At 42.9% G+C, this 26308-nt stretch overlaps 1 protein-coding gene across 10 annotated transcripts in view; it reads left to right on the forward strand.

Annotated features, from left to right (window-relative positions):
- Window positions 1-26308, forward strand: part of elavl4 (ELAV like neuron-specific RNA binding protein 4) — a 71628-nt gene that overhangs the window by 22292 nt on the left and 23028 nt on the right. For 7 of the 10 annotated variants that reach the window (XM_085398449.1, XM_085398446.1, XM_085398448.1 and 4 more), the window contains exons 2-4: window positions 5334-5420; window positions 11115-11361; window positions 23172-23275. In XM_085398449.1, the coding sequence (XP_085254575.1) occupies window positions 5334-5420; window positions 11115-11361; window positions 23172-23275 (438 nt within the window). The remainder of the gene's footprint in view (window positions 1-5333; window positions 5421-11114; window positions 11362-23171; window positions 23276-26308) is intronic. The other 3 variants (XM_085398453.1, XM_085398455.1, XM_085398454.1) reach the window with 1 other exon arrangement.

The following is a 26308-nucleotide window of genomic DNA, read 5'->3' on the forward strand; positions in this document are numbered from 1 at the left end:
TGTTCTCTCTGTAAGTGCTGTGCTGTAGGTTTTGTTCTTATCGTATACCCCCAGGCTGTTTATAGCTTTTTAAATACCTGTTAAACAAAGCCAATATTACCACTTCCAGCCTCAAACCAGTTTTAATTAGACCCACTACTGTGAATTATGCTGAAAATTGAGTTCAGTCAGAGGAGTGTACAAGTTTCTTATTCTGTTGGTCTCCCCTTATGGGGAGGTTACTTTTAGCATGGCTATAAGGTAGTGCAAGCAAGTAATACGCGTTAGGTTGCGATACCGAAGCATTGCTGAATTGCTTATTTTTGACCCAACATGTGCAGGTGGGCACAGAAACAGGGAGAATGTTTGAGAGGTTGAGTGAATCTTGTGTATTTGTGCATGATGCCATATGTTTGTTTATGTATGCACTAGTTTTCCTTAGTGTGTTTTGCTAAAGATAGGAGACAATCTCACTAAAATGGCTGGTTGCCTGCACAGGTGCGTGGCCGCGTTCACCTGCCAGCTACTTGTGGAGGTGGTGTCCTCGCTCATGACACATGGTGCTGATTCAGTCAGATGAGCCCGCCTGCTCTGCCTGCCTTGTTGTCGGTTTTTGCGTCCTCTGTCCCCGTTCCCACCCGGCGAAAAGCAGCTTCAGCTCAACACGGAAATGAGTGTTGTACAGAAACATAAGCTTTTCCCTGAAATGCAACTCAGAGTAGTGCAAGTCTTTGTCATGGCGCTACTGTAGGTTCTGTTGCAGTGTCACAAGAGCCGCAGTCTGTAAAAGTAACCAAATGTTAACCGAGCCATTGCAAACAGGATTTTCGTATTCTAAAAATGGATGGACACATTTTGTGTCATGTTAAATCACAGCTATATCAGGGATCACAAACACAAACCTATTCTCCACCATCCATGGAAACGAGGTAATTACTTTGTGAATAAACCCCACATGTTAGATAGATACCATCTCCACTAAAACCTTTAACCACATTTACATTTAATTAAGGATGGAAATGGAAATGTAGCAGCTGAGACCATGATTTAGCCTCTTTAATCCACCAAAATGTTCTAGCTTAGGGCCTCGACAATGATCACTCCCATCAGTCACAGGGATTACAGCAGGACAGACAGTGATGCACAGCAGAGACATCTTGCTGATTTGACTGAGCTGGAAGCTGAGGTGCTGGCCACACTAGCTAGAAGTGGAACAAAGGCTGGGAAGCTGTTCATGGGATTTGATGCCCTTCAGGGGAAGACCGCTGTTGGGAAGATGGCACTGCAGTGACTTGCAGCTCAGGGCTGAGAAATAGGGGTCAAAGGCATCGGGCAAGGGACTAGCCCTGGCACGGGTGTGAAACTAGAGGAACTGTGATGAGGACCTGAGAGGCGAGGCCAGGGCTGGGGCTAAGGGACAGGGACTTGGACTGACAGGCAAGGCCAGGCCTTCAATTCCAAGGCCCGGTCCCCTGTGCTCCAGGCTTCAGCCAAACAGCTAGGCAGGTGTCCAGCTGATCTCATGCGCCCACAAGGGATGAACTGCAGAGCACCAGTCACTGGAGCTCAACAAATTGAAGTGTCATCTCCAGAGTCAAGATGCTCACCAATTTTCTGCATGCGTTGGTGCAGAGTTGGGATTCAGCCAGTGGACAAATGGCTTCAGTTCCGCCTACAGTTTGGTTGAGCAAAGGAGACTTTGGCGTGTGTGTCTGTGTGTGTGAATGAGAACGACTGTACGTATGTATAGAGCAATGCAGGTCCTCAGAGTCTCTGTGCTTAAAGGATGCTCTCTGTATGGAAAATATGCATTTAAAAATTACATATAAGTGATTGGACCAGATAAATCTGAATAGAGTGGAGAAAGTTATATGACTCCTTCATATACATTCAAATGCAAAGTGTGTCAGTATTTACGTTCAGCCAGACTCTCAGAAACAAGTGATACTGAGGAATACATCAGAGCTTCATCATCTGAAAATAAGAACACTGGGTCGTCCTATAATTGTCTGTGAAATCTTGAGCTCTTGAGATAACCCACAGCAATTGGCCCTATCCTATCATCTCCTGACCTCTGACCTTACACAAGTATGTGCTGATTACCCAGGGGCTGCGAGGAAGTGTGTGGGAAAGCTGCATCGATCTCACTGGAAGACTGAAACATCACAAAAAAGAAGCGAGAGGGAAAAAAAAGTCAAGCCAAAGTTAAATGAAAAATTGCTTACGTACACGTCTCGCGCGGTCTGGAACATTTATTATTCTGAGTCACACAGAGAGAAAAGAGGTGGAGGAGGATAGAAGAAGAGAAGAATCCATTTGGTGAAGTAGATGCAGATCAATGAGACTGGAGGCAGGCAGGCCAGAGTGCAACAGAGGAAGGGTGTGTGTGTGTGGGTTGGTGAGTATCTGTGATGTGTCTGTGTGTGTGCTTGCGTGCATGAGGCGTCCCAGATTACTTTCCCTGATTGATCCGGCCCAGCATCCGTCTGACCTGCAGGACATTTCAGAGCTCGGAAGAGGATGGTGGAGGTGGAGAGATGGAGAGAGAGATCTCCAGGAAGAAAAGGAGAGGAGAGAAAAATAAAAATCAATAGCGCAGAGAGCATTACACGGAACTCGACTGGCCGAGAAACTGAGATAGTAAAGTCGTATTAATCTCTTTGTGTCTAAGTCAGTTTGGTAAGAACTCCAATTCCGTTTCAGTTTGTCAGACTGAGAGAGAATTGAAGTTTGCTTTGTGGTGGCAAGAGGCGGGCATGTAATTAGCAGTGCGTCTGTAGCTGACAGCAAATCCAGAATTTGACCTGATCCATTCGTTTCTCATTTTAAAAACTGGTCAGAATTTTAAAGAATAAAACAAGTTGGAAAAGGCATAAGGAAATGGCAAATTATATAAAGCAAGATGATGAGGCAAAGTCAGATGGTTGCATGCTGGCTCCATTTTGTAGCTGCCAGGCAGTGTGTCTATCAGTGGAGAGATCCTGCAGCATACTGTCTGCTCCACAGTCTCTATAGCCTCCATCTATCCTGGCCAAGTCAGGGTAAATTGATTGTCTAAGCTCTGTAAGAGAAGGGGGGGGGGGGGGGGGCTGCACCAGGCCAGAAAAATAAAGTGGTAGCTTTATTGGCTAAAAGCGGAACAGGAGGGATAAACGTGAAACGGAAGTTAAAACGACTTTGTCATCTAAATTCTGGTAAAACTGTACCACTGGTGTCTTAGGCACGTGGAGAAAAGAAATGTGAGCTTGTCTTGTGCATAATATGGAGGAAAAGGTAGACTAAAACGGATGGCAGCTGCGTGTGGGCCTAGTGTATTTCCCAGTGTTAGAGGAAAGCAAATGTATACACGTCTTCCCTGCTAGAGGTGGAAAAGGCTCGTCCTATTCAAATGCAGTGCCCAGATACCACTGGTTGGGAGCCCAAGGAGACAGGAAGCACTTTTGTGGCATAAAATATTAATGGCGTTATAGAGTGTATTGATTATATAATAACCTTTCCCAGCATCTGAGCACAGACTGAAATGTATTCCCTGAATAATTGAAAATGTATCCATGAGCAGTTTTTCATCTCAATGGTTGGTGAATGTAATTGCATTGCGCTGTTATTCCAGTGTTATTTGAGATTTTATCAGAAGACGCACACGTGTGTTCATGTGATAAACGCAAGGACAGTGAGACTACGAAGAAAGATGAAAGTGTGTGTGTGTGAGTGAGAGAGACTTTCTTTGTTTTATCGAATGGTTGAGCACTGAGCAGTGTCTCCGAAATGAGATGCACTTCTAAGAAAATGTAATATTCCTTTTGCCAGCATTATGCACCCTTCCACTATGCGTTAGCTGTTTAAATTGACTCATGTACATCTGCTTGCTGCTTCTTACATTTTTATCACCACATTTGTACATGCTATGATAATGCTGCATTGTCTGCTTGCTGCGGCACACGGCAATGTAAATAAAAAGCTTTGCAGAATGGGTGAAAAAGATTTGGATGTTTCACCTCTGCCTAACGTTTCCTTTTTTCAGGGTAGCCACTTAACTTTACATTTATTGGGACATTTGTTTTAAATTGACTGTAGAGTATGTTGCCCTCTGCCCTCCTAATGAGATGAATGCTGGTCCACGACACTGTATGTGGTGGTTTTAAGTTGTGACTAATGTGGGGAGTTGCTATCCCTCCAACTGCCCACTCTTGACTCTCTTAAATGATTTTAAATACACGCTTACTGGCTTTGGTACACCTGCATGACACTGACATTAGCATAACTAAAAGCCTGAAACACAAAAAAAAATGTTTGTCATTAATTTGTACCAGTCAGATTTGCAGACTATTCAATAGCAACCCTTTGGTCCTCGCCATATTAAAACAAAAGGTGGCTCAACTGATTTTCCCCCCATACGATCCCAAAAAATCTGCATTTTTTGCTTCTGTCAGTCGGCAAGGAGAAGCTATATTTCTTGTCCTCCTTTCCACCCTGACCTCTCAGCCCCTCTGTATCTTCTTTTTCTCTTTTGAAGCTGACAGTTCACTCTCATTTAGACCTCCATTATGCATTCCTGCCTAAGTTTACAAGACACATTGACAACAGAACATGTACAGACTCTCTTCCTCCTCCCCCACCACTGTCTCTCCTTTTCTTTGAAGTATTGGAAATGTCTTCCCCATTACTCAGCCCTTGCCTTTTCTACCTCCTCCCATCTGATCCCTCACTCCCGCTCTTCATCCCTCTGAAGGAGTAAATGAAGGCAGAGGTCATACCTCCTCTCTTCCTCTTCTCCTGCTAAATTGGCTGTTGTAGCATCTGTAGATAGCTGCAGGCATTTAAGCCCCCTGCTCTGGAGAGCCAGCGAACAGACTTCCTGCTCATTTGTGGCATTTTCTGTCTCTTCAACCACAGGCTTGTTTACCCACAGAGAGCAAGAGGGAAACCCTCATTATAAACCCTGCCAAGGTCATTGCAGTCCCCACACCAATCTGCCAACATCAACACACATTCGGTTTTATTCTGCCGGCTCCGAAGGTGCTCGCGTCAGTTTTAATAAATGAAAGAAATAATAGATTCGGCCACATTTCTGTCTCACCAAATCCAGTGTTAGCATTTGAATTCGTTTACTTTACGACAAACGAGAAAATAAATGGAGAGACAAATACGAAAACCCCTGAGCCACCTGTCTTTGTTTTATTACGGCTGATGGGGACTGCAAAGGTGCAACTGTGTTTTTCTAGTGAGCTGCCATTTTCTCAACATCCTCAACCCCTCCACTCCCCAAGTCCCACTACAACCCTAACCTTGTAAAGTGAGTGTATGATGTTGACGGTGGGCTGTGCATCCCTCCCTCCCTGTGCTCCGCTCCATAGGGGTCGACAGAGACACAGTGGCGTCAGGCAGAGCTCCCACAGCTCCAGGGCTGGGCAGAGAAGGGATTGCTGACACAGCCAAAGATGGTAAGGAGACTACTGCTGCCAAATGGATGGCCCAGCCATTTTACACACCCATGAAGTAATATGATCTGATGTTGCACTGTGTTCACATTAATGCACACTGGTCGGTGATGCTGCTGACTGAGACAGTTGGAACTTGAGCAGAGATTGATGGACGGGGTTGCGAGGGTAGAGGGGGCTATGCACAGAAGAGTGAAAAGCTGACACGTTCATCGTGTGCATATAATTTAGGAAGCCGTTAACGAGTGTTGCACTTTGATGTCTCATATTTTCTCTGTTTATATGGAACCATTTACGTTTTAGTACTTAAAAACAGTTATTTACCATTCCATTAACATGCAAAGCTGCAAATGTGGGCAATTCTAAAAGACATCTGCTTTCCGAAAGTCTTACTCAATTTGCTCCTTCTTATATCCGGCTTTTAATTTGATTTTCTCTCTTGCGTCGAGGATTCGAGCAGCCGTTAAAAGTAAAAGCGATACGTCCCTCAGCCTGCGCTTTGCTTTAACTAAACGATGACTATAAGTCACTGGTGTAGTCCAGCCAATCTATTCGATACAGCGAATGGGTATTGATATTTTTCATCCTAATGGCAACAGCTTATATCAGATCTTTTCTAACGCGCTCTCACATCCGTTTCATATGCTTTCAACAGCTGCACGCAGTTTAGATGCATTACTTTTAGCCAGAAGCGCTGGTGCTGGCTCGGCCTCCTACACAAGGAGCAGGATAACTTGTGAGTAAAAGAAGCCGCATCTCGAGCCTGAGAGCCTATGAGTGCTGGCTATGTGTTGTACCCAGTCAGCAGGACATGCAGCGAGTCTGTTCTCAGCACTAGGCTCCACAGTGGGAGAGCAGGGACAGCCAGAGTGTTCACAACCAACATGAAGTGGACTGCTGAGCAGCACAAATGCTGGTAGGCAGGGACAAGGAGAGGAATATAATTGGCTACTGGTACTCGGCAGGTCCCTGTTAATTAGAGGCAGCCATTTTGGTGTAAAAACCTCCTCAGAAAACGTCCCATGGAGTTGAAAGTCTCTCTGACAGAATGGAGCCCAGCAGGGAATGTAAACAGATTTAATAAGGCTCTCTCCAATCAACTCTGTTATGGCTAGATGCTATTCTCTCCTTCCTCTTCAGTCTCCCTCTCTCCCCCCGTCTTTCTCAGTCTGTCTCTGTATCTGTGTTGTGGTAGAGTGGTGAGTGAGTAGGGAAGGATACTGTCAAAAGAACAATTTGCATGCAGCTCTCATCTTGAGAGCTTTTAGACATCTCCCTGTCTGTTTGTTTTCTGCTGTGGGCTTGAGCCATTGTTCTCTCTTTGTATGTGTGATTGTGTGTGCCTTTGAGTGCGTGCCTCTTCCACTCACTGCAGATGCCACAGACTGCGAATACATGAAAGCGTGTGCTGGCGCGTGTGTGTGTTAAAAATAAGAAGATGGAAGCAGATTTAAGGCTGATGTGTTTTTGGAGCTGCTACTAAACACTAGACAGAGGAAAAGAAGGATACTGAATGATAAAAGGAATATTAAAGGTCAGGGAAGAAATGGATGCTTTAACCCATCCAAGCAGCCGTGTCCTATCCCTTAAGATTTTATTGGTCTAGTTGGTAGGAGGTAGAAATACTCACAGTTTTACAGATTCAAATAAAAACCACAGGCTCATTGTACTCTAGTTGTTCTCTACTTCTCATTAAAATGTACTGTTGACTTTTCTAGGTCATCTGTTTTGAATTCACTTACCAATTCAGCCTCCAAACGAGCCCAATTTTATGCATGCTTAATTATAATATGGTGTTTGTACGGTAACTCAACAGTTAACGGTTTCATCTGCCATTTCATTTATTACCACACGTCGACAGATAAAAGCAGAGCGATTAAAGTACACGCATCGTAAACTATTTCTGGACAAACTGGGAAATTTTTAAATTCTGCTTTGAGATATATTATTAGAACACAGGTCCGGCCTTTTGATAATCCAGAAATAGAGCGAAATACGGCTTGAGTGTCGTCTCTCCTTTGCTAATACTAGCCCTGCTTCCAAGTGCAGGCTGTCTGCGTGTACTTAAGAATAGTTAAAAATAGCCTGGAAGCTGAATAGCTTAGCAGGGGAAAGAAGAGATCTGAGTGATGACTTTAAAAATTTGATTGAATGAGATTAAAGAATATTTGCATCTTAATTTGGGTTTCAGCATGTTAGGTCATTTGCGGTGCTTTTGCCCAATTTTATGATTTCAAGAGTCTTGCAGTAGATTTCGTGACTCTTTTTGCAGCATCAACATCATTATTGTTTCTAAAAGTAAAACGCTGAAGTGCTTACGTGTGAGACAGAGCCAAGGGAAACTCATCAGGATTGTCTCCATCTCAAATTAGTTTTTTTATGCTATTAATTTGATAAATAACTATCTTTATGCAAATGTTTACATAAGCTCCCTGTGCATTTTGTTGGAATATTCACTAGGATAAGCATTTGATAAATATAAATGTGTTCTTAGTGTTAGAGAAGCAAAGTGCAATACCTCCCCCTCTGGCTCTTACTCCTTCTCACCCTTTTCCCCCTGTTTTCTCACACTTACACCAGGCTCACAGTTCCTCTTTGAACACTTTGATCCTGAGATGCTCTGCAAAAGCCAGATTTGAAAATGCAAACTTCTCTCTGTCACAGCAGCAGCATCAGCAGTCAGATCGTTAGCTGAAGGGCTGCCCCTGTTGCTGCCCCCTCCCACAAACCTCAGTAGCTATCAGAGAACGTTTCAGAGAGGCTTTACTGCCTTCGTGAATATTAAGTTGTTTATCCTCTTTGTGTCTGCCGTTTGTTTTATTTCTCAGTGTTTAGATACGGTGAATGTAGTGTGTGCACTGTTTTCACTGCATATTTAGTTTGTGACTCTGTGCAAGGGTTTACTTATGTTGATCATGCATTTTAATTACTTGTTGACAGCATTACTGCTCACACACAGGCCTTTTTTCGCTGATCAAGGCTAATGTCACATTTTTTAGGTCTGAAAAGAACATTAATTATATAGGACAAATTTTTCTTTTTTTTTTTCTTTTTTTTTTTTCTAAATGACATCAGAAACAGCAGTATGCGACATTACGTGATGGCAGAGCTTCAGTTCATCCTTTGTCATTTTTTTTTTTTTTTTTTTAATAAATAGGACAGGGGGAATGAATGAGAGAGAGAGGGGGAGAGAAAGAAAGAAAACCAAAGGGGAGAAGAGACGGTGAGAAGGGGGGGGAAGAGAGAGAAGAAAAAAAAAACTCCTGGGTCACCTGTATGGAGAAAAAAAAAAAAAAAAACAAACAAACAAAAACAAACAGAGGAGACAGCAAACAACAAAGAGCAACATAATAATAGAGAAAACAAAGCACCATCACAATAAACTAGCTAGTCATAGATATCAGTATTTACTAAGTAATAAACGATATTGTGCAGCACGCAAGATAGACAGCGCACAGTGTGCTTTGAGGCAGCAGCCAAGAAAGCTTTAGTCCGCGTCTGTGAATACCCATGTGTGCATACCTGTGTGGATCAGCATGCTTGCATTCCAAAGGTTTCTCCATGTAATGATCTGCTAGGGAGTGTGGGGGGGCCACAGCCCCGTCCTCCAGGGTGTGAAGCGGGTATGGAGGAGATCAAAACTCCAGACATCCAGAGGCCCCCAGAACACAAGAGACCATGGAAGACCAACAGAGGGGCAGCCGCGCCACTGTCCCAGTAAGAGCTGAGGAGAGTCCCAGATGAGGGCTCGCCCAGCAGCCGCGGAGCAGAAGTCAGGGGGAGTTGCAGTGACGCGCCCGTGAGCTCCGCCGGCCCCCAGCTGCGCCTGAGTGACCGAGCCCTAGGCCGAGAGGCCGGGGGCACCCCACCTCCAAAGGGGCCCGAGCGAGCCCCAGGCCCCAGGCCCCGACAAGCGGCCGCCAAGGAGTGAGCCGGTGTGCACCCGGACGCCCACCCCCAGACACAAAGAACCACCAACACACCGACACCTGAGGGAGTCCGCCACCGGCAGGGGAAGTGGTGGTGGGTGGAGATAGGCCTCCAAACCTTGGAGGGCCTGAGGTGTCCCCAGAGAGGTGGCGTCTGATACCCAACCTGACATATAGACACAGACATACAGGCACACACAGACACAAACATCCATTCCCACCCTCATGCTCTCATATGCACTCACTCCACACTCAACCAACGTGGAGACAGACATAAAGAGACACTGTACACACAATCACACTCCCCAAGCGTACTCTACGAACCGGGTCTAGGTACCCTTGCCCCTGGAGGGGGGAATTGCACCCAGACCCAGGTGGTGTTACCCTTTTCCCTGCGGTGGGGAGAGGCAGACCACCCCGACTCCGCAGCAGCAGGGAGGCCCCACACCCCAGACCGCAGTCGGACGGCCAACTCCTCCTACTAGCCCTCCCGCTCCAGCAGGCCGCAGAGAATGGGGATGGGAGAAGACTCCAAACCTCCCTCCACCCGCTCATTGTAGTGTTGATGCATATGTGTTCTAAGGTGCAATTAAAACCCAGGAGGGCATGGAGCTACCTGCCAAGGAGCAGCAGGACAAATTTTTCACCCTTATCTGTAATGTATATATTCATCACCTAACCATCAGTTATAAAGGCAGGAATAAAAGGGAAAAAGTAGTACCTGGACATATGACATGTAAAACCTAAATTTTAATCGTGTTCATATTTTAAGAAGACAAACACATTAGTCACAAAGAAAAATCTAACAAAATTTGTCTTTAAACAGTGCTCACAGGTATTGATCCAACTATGAATCACATCACTTTAAGATAATTTGAGACCATCCGTCCGAAATTTGAAATTGAACTGGAAGTAGACCTTCCAACATGGTAAAAATATGAAATAGAGAATCAAATGCAGCAAATCGAAAAGAAGAAATTAAGTTACAAAAGAATGAAAGTTATAAAAAAAGAGGATTTAAGAATAAAACTCAGATTTGAATCTTTCTGAAATTCTTTGGAGAGATTTCAAACATCTGGAACATGTAGGGAGAAAAACTGATGAAAGTGCCATCACGAATTTTAATGTATACTTTATTGATCTCCGTGGGGAAATTCCTCTCTGCATTTAACCCATTCACTCAGTGAAGCAGTGGGCAGCCATTGGGCACCCGGGGAGCAGTGTGTAGGGACAGTACCTTGCTCAGGGGTACCTCAGGGTAGCCGTTCAGCGGATTTAAACCCCCGACCCTCCAGTCACGGGGCCACCATCTACCTACTGAGCTAGTCTAGTGAATGTCTTATAGGCAATGATATTTTAAAAAAAGTCACTACTATTAATACGATTTTTTAAAGCCAAGGGTGTAATTACTTTTTCCACAGAAGAATATTAACTAACTAATATTTACTGTAAAATATAGTTTTCATTGCAGTTGTTTAATGTTGAAATGTCTCATTGTTTCAAAGAGAATCAAGCTGTGCATCCTGCAGACAGCAAAGGCTGTAGGGTGCACAGCTTGATTCTCTTCTTTTCATTGAGACTTTTAATATAATTTTTCAAAATAACATTTTGGAAAATCATCAGAGTCTTGTAAGGCTTACTACACATACAGTGTTGCAGCTACTTAATAAGAAAATGTTGTTAATGATGGCCACATCTCTTTGTCTCTTCCTACCCTTTCTCTGTGTGGTTCCTTTCCTGGTGTGTCCCTTTTTCCGCCCTTCTCCAGATCATCAGTAACATGGAGGCTCCAGTGACAAATGGCCCCAGTGGAGGAGGAACCACAGCCAATGGGCCAACCAACAACAGCCGTGGCTGCCCCTCACCAATGCAGACCGGCCCAACAAACGACGACAGCAAGACAAACCTCATTGTCAACTACCTGCCCCAGAACATGACCCAGGAAGAGTTCCGCAGCCTCTTCGGTAGCATCGGCGAGATCGAGTCCTGCAAGCTGGTTCGCGATAAGATCACAGGTACAAAACTGAGACTTCTTTGTGGTGCACTGGGATACTGATGCTGTACTTCGCAAATATTAACTTTTTAGAAACTAGGAAAAGATCCCGCTAATTTGGACTATAATTTGAGGTGTGCCTAGTGAGTCTTAAAAGTGGGTTTCACCAAAATAAAAATACATATGTGATATAGTCGAAGTAAAAATCAGGACATTTTGCAGTTCAATGAGTGTGTTTATATGGACGTAAGTATCCTGGTTATTTAAATAGTCCTTTTTTTTGTCAGTGCATGTGAATATGATTATCTTTGCATCTTCATACTGCTGACTACCCATGCCTGTGATGCTTCAGCCGAGTGATCCCAAGTAAATAGAAACACAATCAATGGCCACACCGAAAGTATCTGAAATTCTGCACTTTTCAAGTTTGACGTAGTCAGGCTACAGGATGCAGGTTTTCCAATTTCTATAGTGGAGCAAGTCAGGTTAATAATCACAGTGAAGTTATTGTAAAGTGTGATCACAGGTATCAAAACTAAAGTTCGTTGCATGTAAATGTCACTAACATGTAAACGACAGCCTGTATTAACAACTGGGATAGTATGTTTATTTTGCACATATGCAGGTATATACCTGCATAACCAAGTAAATGTCAGTTTCTGAATATGCATTTTAAAAACTAGGATAAGCTTCATAATGGGCATATTCATGTCCATGTAAACACACTCGATGTTTGTCCAAAGAAAAGGGGAAATACAAGGTGAATCACTACAATCTGACTGAGCTGAAGAGGCTTTGCTTTCTCTTCTGAAAATTTAAACTGGACGCGTCAGTGAGAAAGAAGTCCGGCCTCTGCACACATCTGTCAATTCTCACTTTCTATCAAGTTTTCATATATGCTCTTTTAATCTTTCCTCATATTTGCTGTTGTCAAGAAAGTGTGACAACAATAGTAGCTGTTAAGAAAGACAAACATTACAAAGCTTACATCACTGCTCGCACGCTGCGAGATCAAAGGTAGGTGAAGACGCAACAGTCAGTTGTGTGTTGAATGTATACACCTGTAAGAAATCAAATATGACACGAACACTTCAGAGTTGCACACAAGCCTTCGGTCCGGTGTCACTCGAAATAACTCGAGCACTTGAGAGAATGCGTTGTGTATAAGGAGAAATCCATCTTTGCCCTCCGTGCGCACACGTGTGTGTGTGTGTTCAAGCGCAGCGAATCAGCAATGCAGCAAAGTGCCACATGTTCTCCAGAGGTGTTTAAATTAAGCAGCACTTTGCGGTGCTAATCACGGCTGTAATCTGGGTGTAGTGGCTGTGTGGGTGGCCGTACAGCAGATGGATCGGGGGGGGCCGGGGTGGTGGAGCTCTGTGATAATGCTCCATAATGGCTTTCATTTTAGATCCTACTTACTGACACTCTTCTCCTGATAATCTCATTAAAGAGCACTAGGCAGGCAGTCGAGATCACCAAGCCATTCTCGGATAGCAAGCCGGCAGCTAAAGGGAAGAGAGTAAACACATACATACACGGATACATATGCAAATATAATCATAGAATTAGACTCCCCATAACAGATTAAGTACAACTGAAAGGCCAGTCGAAATGACAGCTTTGACAGTGAACCGACGACGGCCGCTGACCCGACCGCTGCCGCTTCCTTGCCCGTCCTTTGAAGTACGATTCCTCTTTAGGACCATCTTCCTCTTCTGCCGTAATGGCCACAAAATGGAGCCTGAGAGTCAGATACTCCAGGATAATGGAGGATGGTGTGTACAAAAATAACGCCGGAATACCACAAGCTGTCATCATCACTATCGCCATATTCTCTCTCCACCTGATTTTTCCCTTAAGTGTGATTTTCCGAGCAGCAGCGAGGAACCAAGCTAACAACAGATATTTGCAGGGAGTTTAAAAACGAACCAAATTGCCGTAAACCTACTCGGGCCCTAAATGCAGGACTGTGAGAGAGGTAGAAATATTTGTTTGCTCACTTCTAAACCATTTGCTCTGCTTCTCTTCTCTGCAGTACAATATCTGTCTGATGACTTAGCATCAACGCAAAAAAAAGCTATAAATAAATCCTGCCCTCCCCTCCATATCCCCCCCACGGTGGATGCCTGTTTTGCTCTCCCATGGGTGCAATTTTCTTGTGCAAACTTTTAGGCTAACAAAGTACAGATCCCTTCCAGCAGGGAATGCCAAGAGGCTTCATGCTCTCTCACAGTCATCCAAATCATTAACAGACTACGCCAGGTTTTCAAGAGGGAGGGTGGGAGAGTTAAGAGACCACTTTTTTAGGTTTACATACACCTGTACCCTGCACCCCTCCTTTCTCAGCTGTCATAAATATCTCCATATACTTTTAAGGAAAAAAAAAAGATAAACTTCTGACTGAAACGTGAGAGCGGTCTATCTTGATGAGAGTTTGGCTCTTACGAGGCATCGCTGCCTTCATATTCTAATATTCAGTATGTGGAACACGAGTCTAGAACAAAGTGTAAGAATTTAAATAAATTCACAGAACTATTCAGAAATGCACTTGGATAACAGTTTAAAAATTTAATCCTTACAAGATTGAAATATTCCTCCAGTGTATTTGGTGTTCATAACACAAGAAGGAGTGGTTAGATTCCCTGGTACATTTGTATCAGCTATTTCAAATTCACTTTAAGCAAACATTTCTCAGAAAAAGGCAGATTGCTATAGTCCTGGTAGAAAAGGAAGAAAATGTTAAACAGTCCAGAAGCTCTTAAAGGGTAGGCTCAGTGGTCAAGTAGAGAGTAAACAAAATAAAAAGACTTCCTGATTATTATTATTATTAATGAAAACCGCCAGTATTGTTGTTGCCAGTCCAAAGAAATTAAATGTAAAAAAAATCCTTGTATTAATTAATAGATAAACCAGTCTCCATCTGGCTATAAGGTATTAAGACCTTATACCATAATTCATGGATAAGTGTGTCTTGATCAGGCTATAATGCTTATAGGCTGATGAGGACTGACTTATCCATGAATTAATAAAGAATTTTTAAAATCACAGCGCTTTAGATTTTTTCTCGAGTCTCATCCGATACTAAGGATTTCCACAAGTCTTTCTTTGGTTTCCTTTTTACTTGATTAATCAGCATTTGTGTCATCTGCTTCCCACCACCAGTGTTTGCATTTCAGCTAACCTGTGAGTGCTCGCTGACAAGGTGTGAGCACTCGGACCTCTCAGAGGTATGAGACAGACAGGTCCTCGGCGTCACCTCAGCTTCCTGTGGACTCGCTCCTGTCAGCTCCAATGACGGCAGGACGGTGTGAGGCTCAGGCAGGCGTAGACACTTCAGCTCCGTCTGTCACCCCGGCTGACTTCAGCTGGTAGAAAAGCCACCTCTGGGTGTCTTTGTTGCTCCCCGCACGCCTACCTGCTTGCCTGCTTGCACAACTACCTGGTGCTCTCGTAACACACAGGGGATATGCAGGTTAATCTTTTATTTAAGTCTAGCTTACACGCACATAGCTCTAGTGCTCTTAAAGATATAACGTGTTGTTCTTGTTACAGTTAATTCTGTGCAGTAGAAACGTATAGAAATGCTTACATCAAATCCACAATGGCTTTCAGACTCTGCACTATAAATGTTTCCACTGTGTGTTTCTTCTTTTTATTGAAAAACTATTCACCGTCTGAAAGCTCTGCCTCTTAGACATAAGAAAAAATGATACACGGTCCTTTATGGATAGCTTGAAAAGACCCATGCGGACCTTGCACTGCACTGAATCAGCACTCTCGAATATCTACACACGGCCATATGCACACAGAAAGAAATGGAATTGACTGATCCTTGTCAGTAAGGCATTGTTCTGGATCATTTTTCTGCATCAGCTGCATTTCTGGCGGAGAACTGAATGCATTTGTTTTCATAATGACATGGAGAAGAAGAAAATAGCTTTTCATGCTGGAACAAGAATTGATTGCATTAGGGAGGGGAGTAGGGTTTGCAGTGGGGTTATACTTTTATAGGCAGCCATTTTTTTGCATCCTCATTTCGTGCCAATTATTACACTAGCCAAGAGCTCGGGAGTCTTATTTTGTGGGGACAGATTAAATATTTTACTTTTACTTTAAATAGTCGTTGGCCCCGTTCTGGCTGCCTGTGGTGCCGTTTTTATTTTCCCATGCGGCCACAGAATTTTTCAGGTTTTCGCAGTAAACCTCTCACCTTTAATATGCTTCTTTGTGTTTGTGCAGATGAAATACATCGCATCCTGTAAAGACATCCCTAAAGCACACTGACTGAAGCCTTTTGTGCACACTACTCTAGTCACCTTCCATGTGTTGGTTTTATACATGGAATCGGGGGAGCTGATGCAAATCGTAGTGACAATGTAGCAAGCCAAGCAGATGTTGGCCATGAAAAATAGATGGACTGTGATGTCAGATGTGGAGTAGTTCAAGCTGGAGCACCTCTGACAGACAGCAGCTCGAGAACTATGAACTGAAATCTATTCTTACATAAGGATGCATACATTTTATGAACTGTAGTTGCTAAAAAGCCCAACAAAACCCACTTAAGGTTAGTTGGATTTGGCTTGCTTTGTATGCAGAAGCCGGGGAGCACATTTCCATTAGTTACATACATTTTAACCACGATCTGCAAGGACGTAATGGTTGCACTTGCATAAGGGGGCAAATTAGATATTCAGTTTATAAACATCAGGTTATATATTTAAATAGATAAATTTATGACATACTGGGAGGCAAAGCTAATCGTTTTCATATTTAAGCTATTTTTCTACATTATTACAAGAGTGATAGAATAAAACACCTGCTATTTCTTTGTTTGACGTTTATACCTTCCAGAAAACTTAAATCACACAAGCGCAGGTTTTTCCGTGTGGTGAAAAACCATTACGCACTTTTTCAAATGCTTACTGAAACCATGTTGTGGGAGATCTGGTGTGGTGTTTATATCCCACATGCAGGTTTCATTTATCTGAACCTGAACCGGGCTGAAGGCTGAAGATAGCGTGAACAAAGCTGACAAGGAAAGAGATGAAAAAAGGATTTGACATCTCCAAAGCCAGGTATTAAGAGACCTGCCAGGCTCAGAGGTGCATACGCAGGCAGACACACATTAAAGTTTCAGAGTCCCAGGTCCCAGAATGTCCTGTCTCCCCCGTCGTAGCACCCTCCCTCATTCAATCTCCTCCCGCCCCCTGCTCGGGACCCAGAATTGGACATCCTGAGTTTGCCTGGCTGCACCACTCCTCTTGTGACCCTCACGTCAGACAGCCTCTGTCCCTCCCCATTTCGCTTTGAGTGCCCTTTACATGGAACAAAGAGGTTGTGACTGTCCCTTATGCCGACTTCGGATCCGGAGGCCGAATGCGCCTCAAGGCTGGTTAACCTGCCCTCCAATCCTCCGCTCTTGAGTGCACTATGCCTAGGCAGGAGATATACCCAGACAATCGTTTCGTCCCCACAAATGTGAGCCACAAAACTGTTGGTAGGGTGTGACTCTGCTCAGTATCAGAGCAGGTACAGCAGGGTGGGCTCTACATTCCTGACATAACAGGGTTATCCGAGTCTTAAAGGGGGCTTCTCGTCTCCTGTTTCTCAGCTGTGCAGCTAGCCAACCAGCCCACACACTTCAGGCTTCAGTCCATTGGCCCCAAGGCTCTGGGAGCCACCATGAGGGGGTGGTTTACGTGTGTCTGTATATGTGTGTGTTTGTGTGTGTGTTGGTGTAAGCAGGGCCTTGGGAACTAAGAGTGGGAGCTTCCTGACTGCAACAGTGGCTGCTACCTTGGCAACCCAGGAGGAAAAGATGTGTTGAATGAGTGAGTGGGAGAGGGATCTACAGTAGATACGTGCGTGGGGGGGATGTGGCTCTGTTTATGAATTTAGTTATTTAAATGGGCTGTTGCCACATGATATACACTTACTGTACAGCTCTAAGGCAGCCGTTTGTTCCCTTTGTGATCATTCTCTGCAAACCCCTGCCCATGCCCTATGCGGTTGAGAGTCTCTAAGGTGTATTTTGACATGAAGCTGGTGACAGGGCACATTTTAAAATGTTGGGGAATGCTGGCCTATCAAAAATAGCACTACCTCAAGTTGCTGCAGCAGCGAGGGTCAAAACGTCAGGGATGAGAGACGACACAAGCAGCGAATGTGACACATTTAGTTTGACAAATTGAAATGTTTTTTTTTTCGTCCTTTGGCCTCATCTTAAAACGTCTTGAAATTTAAGACTGACCGAGCAGATTTGCCAGTTTCTGTGGAGAGGTCCTCTCAAGGTGTGTTAACGTCATAGTTCTGATGATTCCTGCACACTGCAAACCCCCCTCACCCTCTTTCATTCTTCTGTCCTGCAATGACTCAGCTGCAGTCCACAAGTGGAACTGTGGGAACAGTGTTTTTATAGAAAGGCTGTAAAGTTTCCTTCACATAGATGCAGTAAAAATATTTAGATTAGATAGATGTTTTCATGAAATATTTTCACTGAAAGTCACAAACTGCAAAAGAACTAAAGCCAAAAATAAAGAATTAAATAGGATTTGAACACGTCGGCTCTACAAATTGGTTCGGCTCCAGCTTACGTCTGTTTTGACAACACAGCAGTTCAAATGAACTTTTTGATTAATAACTGCACTAGTCCAGTGAATTTTGTGGGGAACAATAGACCACAGATACACTGTAAAACAGAAAGATCATACAGCTGTGCGTTTCCTTCGGTAGCGTCCACTTCACATCAAAGAGTATAGTGCGTTTGCCTGATGATAGCAGGAGATGGTGATGAAGATGCTTTCATGTCTGCAGTTCAGGGCTTTTAGTCACATAATAGAACAAAAGGCAGAAAATAATAACAGGAGTTTGTTTCTGTGTGTATCTCACAGCAAATAATTGTGCACCATGCGGTGTATCTCACAGTGTCATTGGTGAATACCTTTTTGTCCAACTTGATTATATAGCTCTACATTCACTGAAACATCTACTTGTCTTTGGTGTGTGTCCATTATGTACTATATCTAGGTACTTGTATGTCATTTTGCATAGGTAGTGTGCTTTCACACTTGCATCTTCTGGTGTGTACATATGTATGTGCACGAACAGGGGAAAGGAGAGGTGAAATTACATAGCAGTGCCAGCAGGCAGGACACCGGCTCGAAGCACACTCATTTTCTCATCTCACACGTTGGGCAACCTGCTGCTCCTCAGGAAACAAATAATGGCTTAGTCATAACTCCTCGCCAACACACCAAAGAGCTCCTCACTAGAAATAGCAGTGATTTTTTACCACTGAAAAACATGCCCACCTTCCTATACAATTTATGTCAGATTGCACAAAAAGGTCTACCAAAAGAGTGGAGGTGGGTTCAAATTAGCCCCCTCTCCTTCACTCTGCCATCCTATGTGGTTAGGCTGTTAGCGAAAGTGGACGCGTGGCACAAAATGATAAAGCACTGCACGGGCACCTGAGCTTATACAGTATGTAATGACAGCTTTTGGCAAATGCACAATAAATACCGTTAACAGCTTAGATTCCTTGATTTTATATATTACATATGTGTTATTCTGGGACTTGCCATTATTAAATTTACATAATTTTTATTAAGAAGCCTCTTTTTATTGCTGCTAAGCATTTTCTTAAGCCGTTAGAAGTGCTGGAGAATTTGCACAAATGGCAGTGTGAGCAGCTGACAAATCAAAGGCGAGTATATATCTTACCTCATTAAAAGGCCATTATGAAGACCAATGCATCATTTGGGTTCTTGGTTTTAATTGACATTTAAAATATATAAGTCAGTGCATCTATTAAGCAAATTGATCAACAGAAGGCAGATTTTCCTGTTAGCTACAACCATGATAGAGGCTATTCATCATGCCATTTTAATAGCTTCTCTATTTTCCCTTTAGATGCACTGATTATGTCATTTTCCAGCAGTATAAAAAGTTTGTGTCTATCAAATATCTCTTTAAGTTTTCAGACTTTTCTCTGGAAGTTGTTACACGAAAATAATTTAAATGTCTCATATGTTTATTCTAAACTGTTCAAACACATTTTATAACATTAAGCTGAATTTTTTATTGGTGTTTAGCAGCTGTGAAGAAGAACTTTGATGACATAACTAGAAGAAAAGTGGCAATAGATACAATCTTTGGAAATATGTGGCTAGAGTATTAGAAGAATCATCTTTGTATTTGGTTTACTTTGGTTTACTCTCGGCTGACCTTGCATTCCAGTAAGTTAACTGGTCCTCAGCCATTTTTATGTGCCAGAACGTTGAGGGAGAACTTTGATGCTGTGATCCAAATGTGGTCCTGATCTGCTGAGCAGTGTTGAGGTGTACACGGTAGGTGCTGTGACAGGCTGAAAACCAGCTGTACGGTGCGTTGCTTCTGCATGTGTATCGTACTGCAGGTTACAGATAGAACTGCTCACACTTTTTTATTTATTGCATGCTTCTGCGTGTATATTCACTCCATTGCTAACATTACCTGAAAAACTAAGAAAATGCAACAACAATGGCGTGCTTACTCGCTAGCCACCCACCACTCCACGTATTACTGTCCTGGCATGAAGTCGTGCTTTACTACCTGCGTTTGTTTGTGGTGATTGAGCGATTATACGTTTAGATGTGTGCACATGTATGTACATCTGCCAGTGTGGTGCATCTTCTGCCAATCCGTGCAAATTCCAGGCAGCCAGGCAGTTTGCCGGCAGCTCCCTGCTGTTAGCTGCTCCTTAGCAAGCTGGAAACGGTGGGTGGAATCCCCTCCTGGAGATTTTCTGATGCTGCAGGCAGATGTCTCCCTCTGTTTACCCTCCTTTCCTTGTTCACCTGGGGAAAGATGCCAGCCAGTAAGCCTCGTTCCCACCCTCTTCCTTCCGGCCCCAGAGGCCCTTAACCTTGCCAAAGAAGGAGTGAAGACGCAAGTGGGGGCGGGAGGATATGTATACGAGCCTGAGCTCGTATACAACATACACACCCAATTAAAATGCAAACACACGCAAATATCATTTACATATAGTAGCAGCTGCTGAAAACCACAGTCTTCAGAGGTGTAATCAAAGTAAATATAGTGGTGGGTTTGTTGTAAAAGTGTCATCTATTACTCACTCACATGTGTGCTTACCCATATTTCCATACCAACTTGTGCACACACGCATGCATGCGCACCTCCCACACTGTGACTACCCCCCCCTCGCAGCAGTAGCATTCATGCTTGCCAGTTTGGCCCCATTTGTCTGACTGGATGACTCAAACAGCCGGCCCATCTCAATGGCGCTGCACAAGTGCTCTTTGCCAGAACCTTCTGGTGGCTGTGCTTGTCGAACCTCAACATTTCTTGTTGAAGATGAAGAAGAGGGGTGAGGAAGGTGCTGGGAAAGTGAGCGAGAGAGGTAGCAAACACCAAAGAAGAGTGATCTCCGTAGCAGGCGCTTAACTGTACCCATCTGGAATTTCACTGTAAATTCAATTGATGCACATATGAGCAGTCGTTATTAGAGACACTACTGGGTTATTTAGAATACAGTTTATGGGCAATTTTGCTATGCTTTATTTTAATTCATTCAGTTAATTACTTTTGCCAAATGTTCTCTTTCACGTCATTATTCATAGTCTCTTGTGTACACTATTTAATAAAACATTAGAAGCCCCAGAAATAATTTCCCAGCTATGCTTAATTTTCTTAACTTGCCACCTGATGTCAGCTGAGAGTCAGAGAGGAAGAAGAGAGCGAGAAGAGGATGGTTAGTTATAAATAGCAGTAGTCTCCCCAGGATGGCAGGTTTTTAATTAACAATAGAGTGTCTGATAATCCACAGTTAATCCAGAGGAGAAGAGGGAGGAGAGGGGAGAAGAAGAGAAAATCATCAGCTGTTTGATGTTAGGACTACAAGTCCCTCCTGGCCCTTACACTGCTTGCTTCTGAGCTGTTCTGCGCCGTGATATCCATAGCCCAAATGTATTTATTTTGTGAAACAGCCATGCTCCATATTTTGTGATTCACTTTGTCTCTGACTAACCGCTGTCTGTTCCCATTAGCATGAATATGTGCATGCCGCTCTTCTTAAACTGCCTGGGATTCTTTGTGCTTGTGTGTGGCGTTAGTGGATGGGGGCTGTTTGTGGAAAACTAGCCGACTGAACGCCCCGACGGCTAGAGGCGTCCGCTTAAAGTCTAAGCGCGTTGAAAGGCTTGATCTGTTGGGGAAACACTGGGAGATGTCAGGCCCGCTTCACTCTCAAAGGGAGTCTGCTGTCTAAGACACTTTGAGCTTGGAGGGAAGTGGGGGTGGTATTTTTCCTCTCGTTTTGCACAGCTGAAAAGACAGTAACAAATATGTTGTTTGTACCTTCTATGATACTTTATTTGCTTAGGCTGAGTTTCGCTGTCATAATTCAGACAGAATTTGAGTAACATTTATCGCATTATATTTTAGGCATTCACTAGTTGACACATATATTTTGAGTAACTTCAACTGGATGCTCCGGCGCCTTAAATTCCCTCGAGCTCAAGAACACAAGTACAATAAAAAATAATAATGAGAAGTGCAACAATAAGAGCGTAACACACCAAGTAAGGCTGTTCAGGCATGAAGTAACACATAGGTTCTTTCTTGTTTGTTTATGTGCATTATTACACCATAATTAACTAGCAGTTTTTGGGGGGTATTCAGTGTGTTTATTATGCCTTTATTTTCATATAGAGAGACCTGGAAAGACAATGTCTCACTCATTAAATGTTTTAGAGCACAAATCCGAACAGCCGTGGCAACAAAGCAGCCTTCACATGACAAAAAAAGTCACATCAAAACTCGCGGTGCTCCAGGCAGGAGTCGCTTTGATCTTGTCGGCAGTAACGACGGCACATGTATGTTGTGAAGGATTTTCCAGGCACACATGCATGTTGTCTCAGGTTAGCAGGCGGCTTGTTCCAAAGAAAAGCACCACAATAATTGGGTGTTGTGGTAAGGCTGTTTTTTTTAATGCACAATCAAAATAAAGTTAATTTTTAAAACAACTTTGTTTCTAAAAAAAACCAAACAAACAAACAAAAAAAAAAAAACCCTAAATTTTAAAAATTAAACAGTTACAGGTCATTTAACCCCTTTTAATTAATTTGTCAGTTTGGGCAACTGTGTTGACATCACTTCTACCTTTCTCAGATGCTGAGGCCTGTTTATTTGTTATTTAATTTTTGTATTTAACCTTTATTTAACCAGGAAGATCCCATTGAGATTAAAAACCTCTTTTTCAAGGGAGACCTGGCCAAGATAGGCAGCAGCAAGTGCCTCGCAGTTACAAAAATTACTCAATTAAATACAGGCAGCAGCAACACACATGTAAAAATAAATGAAAAATACAAAATAAAATTCTGTTAAAATGACAAACAATCTAATTGAAACAGTTGCATGTTATGGACTTGGCCTCAAGGATTCTTAGTTTAATTTTAAAAGCACTTAATGAAATGAATTCTGTCATTTTCCAGTCGTTCTGCAGTTCGTTCCAAGCCGAAGGTGCTAAATGGACAAAAGCTCTTTTGCCAAATTCAGTTCAGGCAAATGGAACAGAAAATAACAAGCAACCTTGCGGTCGAAGAGGATAATGACCAGCATGTTTCACTGCAAGCAGGGAACATATATAGGAAGGCAGCAATCCAAGTATTGCCTTATATATAAAACTGTATAGCACCTGAACTCATATCATTAGTATGACCATCCTGCAGTTTGGCATTGTCTTGCTGAAAAGGCAAGGCCTTACCTGAAACATAAACACCTGGATTGTGAACACATTTTAAAATGCTTCCTTTCTTTTTGGCATTTCAGGACAGAGTCTGGGCTACGGTTTTGTCAACTACATTGATCCAAAGGATGCAGAGAAAGCCATCAACACGTTAAATGGACTCAGACTTCAGACCAAAACAATCAAGGTAAATCACACCGTGCATGCCTATGACGCAGTCTGTTACATAACGACCAGACAAGCAATTAAAGTAAGAAAAGTGTTCTTTGGACAAAAAGATTTCAGTAATTTAAAGTTGTGGAGGTCGTGTTAAACTTAAATTATAAGACTTCCTTCTAATTTCTGAGAGCCCTTTTAGATAGTGATGCTGTTAGCGGATGTGCTGGAGGGTGAGATGGGATTAACATCAATGAGCGTCAGAAATGAAAAAGACCATCTAAATCAAAGAGACACATTAAAAAAAAGCTTGTGACTATGGTTGATATGCTAATTGCTTTTTAAATGTCAGAATGTAAAGGTGAAATTATAGTTATCTCTGAATAAAAGGGAAGAAACACATCAATCATCATATTGTCCAAAATAATTGAGGGCTCTGTTATTGCATTCTAAATGGCAAGACTAATCTGCAGGCTCGATGGTGGTTGTCACAGCAGTAATATCAGCCTCAGTACTGCGCTGTCCTTCCTCCAAACACATTTTAAAGAACCCTCACAAGTAATAGTTTGAGCAGATGTTTTACAGTGTATCAATCCTCCTGTTAATCTAATTTTCTCCCCTCGTATTCTCTGCTGTCATCCTCTGTGCTCTGTGCCTGCTGATATGTTGTTTTAAGCTGGGCCGTAATCTGTTGCTCTGTGGTAATCCCTGGATTCTTTCTTTCTGTCATCCGATCTAATCTAGTCTAATCTAATCTAATAGGATGGGATTAGCCTGTTTGCAAATAGGGAATCCCACGGGGAATCCCTCCATTCCCTGGACAGCATAAACTGTCTGGCTTGGTATCGAATTTAAAAAATAAGAGCCTCATATATATTTTGTGCGTGATGTCTAAAATGTGGATTTTATAGAGTAAATGTGTTGTATTAGTGAATATATATGTAAAGATGAGATGTTTACTAGGGGTGCAACGATACACAAAATTCACGGTTCGATACTTTGGTGTCACGGTTCGATATTTTTTCGATACAAAAAAAATGTTCATGCCTTTTTAATTTGTCATTTATTAAAATTATAAATATATATTTTAACTCAAAAGTACAGTTTTTAAATTTAACCCTAACCCTTGTGCGTGTTTTTTATTTTGACAGCGAATGCGCACCTGCGGACCACTTATGTGCAGCCCTGGTTATTTAGCTCGTCATATTGCAGCCACAGAAATTCTTTTGTCCATGAAACCATAAAGCTACACTTTCTTTTTGCCTTATAGTCTGATTTGTCATAACTTCTCCGTTTTGTGGTAAGCTTTTCTTTGGCTGTCACTTCTTCACCCTGACCTGTCTTATTTGGCTCAGCAGAAGTAAAATATCGTTAGCTTCATAGCATAATTGCCTAAGTCATTTGACTAAGTCAATGACTTAGGCACTTATGCTATGAAGCTAACGATATATATCCTGCTGCTTTTACACACGCACTCACATAAGCTCAGCGATTCTCTGCACGATCAACCTCTCACATGTTTAAGCTTGCTGCGGGAGATTTCACTTGTCATGTTTGCATAGTAAGCTAACAATTAATAAGACGATGTCAGAGGAATTGGTGCACAAATTATCATCACTCACAGATCAGTGCTGTCGCTCTCTATACACAGTTCGCGCGATTGCAAAGTGAAAGCAAAAAACAAGCGCAAATTCAAACGCGATTTCAATATGTCACATATTGACAGCGGCTCACCGATGCCAATGACATAATTACCCAGCTACATTTCTGAAAGAATGCAAAAGCATTGACATATATTTTTCCTTCCTACAATAGCCCGACAGGCAGGGTAGCCCGTCTGAAAAAAATCGCTAGCCCCAGGACGTCGGGCTAGCGATTTTGTGAGTGCTGTATCTGATTGAGGAATCACTCATCTTTGGAAAAGAGAGTTTATTACAGAGAAATGTCTCTTACCAAAATAAAAGCTATACTATCCGCTTCTTCTGGGCTATATTCTCAGCAGCATAAGGAGAATCATGTGCTAACAGCTGTCTAAATGACTCGGCTAAAGTTGGTAGCATGCTTGTTGTTTTTGTCTTTGCACTAGGATGATGTCGGCGTAAATGTGCAGTCATATTCGTTGTGTTCCCACTAGTGCTTTCAGGTTAATCTCGTTGAAATGACCTTAACACCACAACACGACAAATCTCCGTTAACGAGCTACCGCCGATCGCCCCGTGCATGGGGCTAGACGGCCAACACGTTAACGAGCTAACTGCGCTAACACACTAGTTCCCACCCATGTAATTGAGCATTGCATGGCACATCCAACATACTGTTTTACTTTAGTCCATGACTCGCTTACCTTCAGGGTCATACGTCACATGAAAACCAAAATAATTCCAAACGCCAGATCTGAATGAGGGTGGGGGAGGTCCATGTTGCAAGGAGAGCTTAACTTCTGTCTTGCTAGCTTGCCCTGCGCTCTTCCTCCTGACTATGCTGTCTGTGTTGAGCGCTCAGTGGATCTGCGCTCGACAGTGCAGCCTAGGCGGAGTAGTCGAACGCAGATTCACTGAGCGCTCAACACAGACAGCATCGTCAGAAGGAAAGTTGATAAAATAAATTACAAATGTTGTATTGTTCGATACATATGCGTACCGAACCGAAAGCACTGTATCGAACGGTTCAATATCGATACGAATATCGTTGCACCCCTAATGTTTACGGGTTGATGTGTCCACGTCTGTATTTTTGCGTGTGTTCCACATGAGCTGCGCTCGTAGCAGGGCTCTCTGAGAGACATGACTACCTAAAAACCAGAGTGCAAGCTTGTGTGTGCGACTGCACAAATCCCCATCAGAGGAGCACCGCCCTTCAAAGTGGCTTTCACTATCAGCTAGTCCAAACAGTTGTTACTTTATTGTAAATCCCTTATTTCTTTCACTTTTTTCCTCCCTAGCTTTGTTGCGTATTAGCTCTTTTTAAGGTTCCTCCAGCGCTGTTTTGTAAAAGTAGTAATAAATATTCAAATCATTTGTTAAGTAAGAGGATCTTTAAAGACTTAAAGATTTTTAAAAGGAAT

Source organism: Rhamphochromis longiceps, linkage group LG23 (genome assembly GCF_057381845.1).
Source record: "Rhamphochromis longiceps isolate RC_006_pf linkage group LG23, R_longiceps_female_GT1.1, whole genome shotgun sequence".
In the NCBI taxonomy this organism is placed as follows: Eukaryota; Metazoa; Chordata; class Actinopteri; order Cichliformes; family Cichlidae; genus Rhamphochromis; species Rhamphochromis longiceps.